Here is a 5,013-nt window from a genome sequence, read left to right on the forward strand (position 1 = left end):
CTTGCCTCCGACCGGAGGAGACGGGAGAGTCTGGCTTTCACGGTCAAACGTCCTGATGGAGTGACGGCGGGGCCGGGGAGGTTCTCTGTGAGGAAGCCCGGATACACGGCAGCATCTCTGCGGAGCAGGTAAGAACACGGAGGACAGTTAACGCCACCGTCTGTCTCTCTGTCTGCCCGTCTGTCCCTCTGTCTGCCTGTCTGTCTGCACTGCAGCAGCGGTGAAGCGACCGCGGTGTTGTCGTCACCGTGTGACTGCTGCAGTAACGGTAGCAGGTGTTGCTAATAGCCAGTTGTCTGCGAACAGCCATTAAAAATTCAGATTTTCAATGATGTATTGCTTATCAATACCGGAGCATTCTGTATAGGTCATAATTAAATATCCGTTATATGTTAATAGGGACCGCCGTTCAATTCGGCGCATATTAACGTAAGCTATGTCAAATGTTATTGCGACTTTTCAGCCAAGCTTTTTTACTGTTAAATCGATAAATGCAGCTATTTTCAGCTTCATCATAATGTAACGTACATGTTTGGGCGGTGACTTCAGCCAGGGGGTTAGTATCACTCACTTCTAACGTTAAAAGATGAAATGTTATTGGAATTAGTATTGCATGTCCATTTATTTGCATGCCGAAAGTGCCCGAAGATCCTACTTTTACCAGCTATGTAGTGTCTTGGCGGTTATATATGGAGCTGAGTCAAAATATATGAAAACACATTAAAATATAAGATTTTTAAATAGAGTTCGGAATGCGTGCTGTTGGTTTATAGGAGGATCGCAGCAGCTAAGCTAACATGCTAACTAGCAGCTGAAATGTTAAAGGGACAAATCATTTGACGTGAACAGTATTCACTGATCGTGAGACTTACTCGTGTTTCAATTAGCTAATTTAGCACACTAACACGTCAGCTAAAGGCCTTCCATATAATTCAATATATGACATATTTCTATGGAAGGTCATTTCTGACTTCAAAAGAAAAAATGGATAAAACGTTAGGAATACTAAAACTAAATATACTCAAGGTCGAAATCAAACGTTTGATTTATTAAGTCAAAATTGAGATATGACTCAAACTTTAACTTATCTGATAAATTTGCCTTTATAAATACATTTTGTCTTTCTAATATATGGAAGCCAATTTCAGCCAGCAGTGTTTCCCTTTTATGCCTTCAACGGCGGCGCTGCTATATAAAAATCTCCCCAATCACAACAAAGCAGTCAGGGAGGAGGGGGGATTATAGATCTGCCACCACAGAAGCAAACCATAGATTATATTTTATATTAGAATATATTTATAGATGAGGTTTTGACCTCTTTAAAAATCATTTTGCTCTTCCTCTTCATTATGATCATCTCTGACAGACTGACGGGTGTCGGCCATGATCGGAGGACTCTTTATTTACAACCACAAGGGGGAGGTGTTGATCTCCAGGGTGTACCGCGATGACATCGGGTGAGTCCTGCAGGTCACTACTGACTGTGTCGACCCTCACATTGTCTACACAGGATGTATTCAGGTGCAGTGAGGATGTGTTCAGTCACGGCGAGGATGTGTTCAGGTGCAGTGAGGATGTGTTCAGTTACGGCGAGGATGTGTCCAGGTGCAGTGAGGACGTGTTCAGGTGCAGTGAGGAGGTACAGTGAGGATGTGTTCAGTCACGGTGAGGATGTGTTCAGGTGCAGTGAGGATGTGTTGAGTTACGGCGAGGATGTGTCCAGGTGCAGTGAGGATGTGTTCAGGTGCAGTGAAGAGGTACAGTGAGGATGTGTTCAGGTACAGTGAGGAGGTGCAGTGAGGAGGCACAGCGAGGATGTGTTCAGGTGTAGTGAGGAGGCACAGCGAGGATGTGTTAAGGTGCAGTGAGGATGTGTTCAGGCGCAGTGAAGAGGTACAGTGAGGATTTGTTCAGGTACAGTGAGGATGTGTTCAGGTGCTCAGGTGCGGCGAGGATTTGCTCAGGTACAGTGAGGATGTGTTCGGATACAGTGCTGCTGTTTAGGTCACACAGGGCCCAACATTCAAACACTGTTTATTTAGCTTTAAGTTTCTTTCAAGTAAAAAAAACAGAAGATGTTGTTGGTTGATGGTCATTTTACTATGCATGGACATATTAAAATACACAATATACCATTAATAGAGAACACAATAAGCAACATGTAGATTTACATTTCAAGAGGTGAACAGGCTCATTTTATTTTGTCGACATCATTCGTTTCAGCAGCAGTCAGGCTGTGGTGGAGAGAGTCTGCACACGTCTCTACAGCAGACATCTAAAACCGGACCATAGTTTCTCCTCAAACTCTTGTCATCTCTGATGAGCCAACTTTCTGATTTTGTGAACGTTACTCTCCTATTCGTGGTTAGCAGATTAATGTGCCGTGACATTTAAACTCTGAAGGTTCTGATCTCTGATGTTGTTACTAAACCACCAACCAAATCTCTGTGGCATCATCAGCCAAGTTAAACATTTAACTGAGTCAACAGAAGTTGTACAGTTGTTAGCATACAGTTAATGAAGGTCCTGAGGAGCCCTGATGTTCAATTTGTTTCATGTTTTGTGTTTTATAAAGACCGTTATTCTGAGTTCCTCCAAACACCAATCAACCGTTTCTTAAATGAGAAAACCTGAGCCTTCACATCATCTCAGTGTTGGGAAATCTCCTCACAAACACACATTGGAATTAGCCAATTAGAGCTGAACTACATATAGAAATATGTACTGACTTCATAATTAAGTATTAGAGTAACCACACATCACAAAAATATGTGGTATTTTGGTGTTTTGGTGGTGATTTGCATGAACACAGAATCACAATATCCAGTTTGTATCCAGCAGATTCAGCAGTGAAGCACTGATACAGAAATGTATTGAGGACTTGTGTCTGCTTCCTGTCGGTCGGTCTGACGGCAGGTGGACTTCCTCTTCCCTCTTCAGTCAGATAGGGTCAGCTCTCTTCAGACAGTCTGAATGGTTCCTCTGTCAACCCTGCAGAGATCTGTGCGGCAGCTTCGGTCTCACTGTCGCTGTGATGCAGAGAGCCTGTTGCTAGGCAACAGCAGCGTTGCGCTGAGCCCTGCAGCGCTAACAGAAACCTCTCAGAGTGATGAGGTCATCTCAGTCTGCACTGATAACATGGCTGCTGACGAAGGACGAGGGAAAGAGACTCGATTTAAAGGTCAAAGTGAGACGCCTGTACATGAAAGAATCTGCTGCATATGAAAGACTGTCACGTAGGACGAGTGAACAGTCTGAGGAAGCACACCGCCTGGTTTTGACTGAAATCAAAGTGTCCTGGTCGTAATTCTTTATGAAGAAGTCCAGCACTGGAGCTGAGCGCGTCTCACCGTCAGGTTTGACTTTGGAATCAGCAAAACCGTCTGATCTCAAGGACCACTTACTAACTTATTAAGTGCCCTAAAGTCAGTAAAGGTGAGATGACCTAAAATTATGGAAAATCTGAATGTCTACATTTCAGTTGTAACTGAGCAAACTGCAGCTGCTGACGGGGCAGTTTTATTTTCACAATGAGGGCTGCGTATATGGTCAAAAGCTCCAGGACCTTGAGTTGAGGTTTTAAATATAAGTAAGTTTACAGTCTGTTATCATGTGTACCACATGAGGTTTGAATAATTAAATCATCCTGTTTCCTGTGGCCTGTTTGAACTGCAGCTTTCTGTTGATCAAACATTGAAGCAACAGACCAGAACGTTTCTGTTTCATCAGTAATGAGGCGTCCATGTTGATCCGCTACAGGAAGTGATCTTTACGTCGTCTCGTCTCTTTGTCCAGGAGAAATGCGGTGGACGCATTTCGAGTTAACGTCATCCATGCCCGGCAGCAGGTCCGCTCTCCGGTCACCAACATCGCCCGGACCAGCTTCTTCCACGTCAAACGCTCCAATATCTGGCTGGCAGCCGTCACCAAACAGAACGTCAACGCCACCATGGTGTTCGAGTTCCTGTACAAGATGTGTGACGTCATGTCCGCCTACTTCGGCAAGATCAGCGAGGAGAACGTGAAGAACAACTTTGTCCTCATCTACGAGCTGCTTGACGGTAAACAGCCAGAAACTCTCTTTGAACATGAGAACAGTAGAAACGTGTCAGTCAGGTTCATGTTCCTCACTCTCATATGATGAAGGTCTTTAAGGCAGCATGGTGTAGCATTGGTTAGCCCTGTCACACGGAAGGTAGAGCAGAGAGCGGGTTGAGGGTTTGATGTCCGGCTCCCCCCGTCATGTCGAAGTGTCCTTGAGCCAGACCCTGAAACCTAAGTTGCTCCCGATGGACACCAGCACCTTGCATGGCAGCTCGGTCGCCATCGCTGTGTGAATGTGTGAATGAGACCTGATCTGTAAAACCTGACCTGGGAACCGTTAAGGTTGAAAAGCGCTGTGTAAGTGAAGACCATTTAAAGCTCCAACAGGAAGTGACGTCTCTGAAGACGCCATCGTTCTGCTGCTCTGTTGTTTTTTTAGGTTTTGATTTTTGTAAGCGTTGGATGAGAAAATCAAAACCTAAAGAAAATACAGCGCTGACAGGAGTCGTCTCTGCTGAGCTGCAGATCTGTCCTGCTGTCCTGCTGTCCTGCTGTTTGTGTGTTGTAACAGTACAACAACTTTGTGTCCTGCAGAGATTTTGGACTTTGGTTACCCTCAAAACTCAGAGACCGGAGCTCTGAAGACCTTCATCACTCAACAGGGCATCAAGAGTCAGGTATGACCAGAATTCTCTGACTAAACATGACTCATTCGATTTCTAATGAATAAACTCTCTAATAAATGTTATCGAAACAAATGGTAATGTGCAACATGGTGAAAGGCTTTTAATGTGAAACATCTACAGGAAGTACGTGTACGTGTAAGTGTCAATGTCAGTAGCTCAACAGTGAACAAAAGAATGACAAAGTAGAAGTTTATGAGCCAATCGGAAGAGTAAATAACATAAATTAACTGTTTCCTGTCTGTTTTCCTTCGGCCTCCTGTTCACCTGCATCATCCTGCAGCAC

General features: G+C 44.3%; 1 protein-coding gene across 1 annotated transcript in view; it reads left to right on the forward strand.

The window, feature by feature from the left end:
• LOC139284918 (AP-2 complex subunit mu-B-like) overlaps positions 1 to 5,013 on the forward strand; it is a 16,788-nt gene continuing 11,775 nt past the window's right edge. The window contains exons 1-5 of the mRNA XM_070905287.1: positions 1 to 128; positions 1,367 to 1,457; positions 3,796 to 4,061; positions 4,639 to 4,721; positions 5,011 to 5,013. The exon at positions 5,011 to 5,013 is cut by the window's right edge and continues 3 nt beyond it. Coding sequence (XP_070761388.1) covers positions 1,384 to 1,457; positions 3,796 to 4,061; positions 4,639 to 4,721; positions 5,011 to 5,013 — 426 coding nt within the window. The 5' untranslated portion in view covers positions 1 to 128; positions 1,367 to 1,383. The remainder of the gene's footprint in view (positions 129 to 1,366; positions 1,458 to 3,795; positions 4,062 to 4,638; positions 4,722 to 5,010) is intronic.

This window comes from Enoplosus armatus, chromosome 5, assembly GCF_043641665.1.
Source record: "Enoplosus armatus isolate fEnoArm2 chromosome 5, fEnoArm2.hap1, whole genome shotgun sequence".
NCBI classification, from domain to species: domain Eukaryota; kingdom Metazoa; phylum Chordata; class Actinopteri; order Centrarchiformes; family Enoplosidae; genus Enoplosus; species Enoplosus armatus.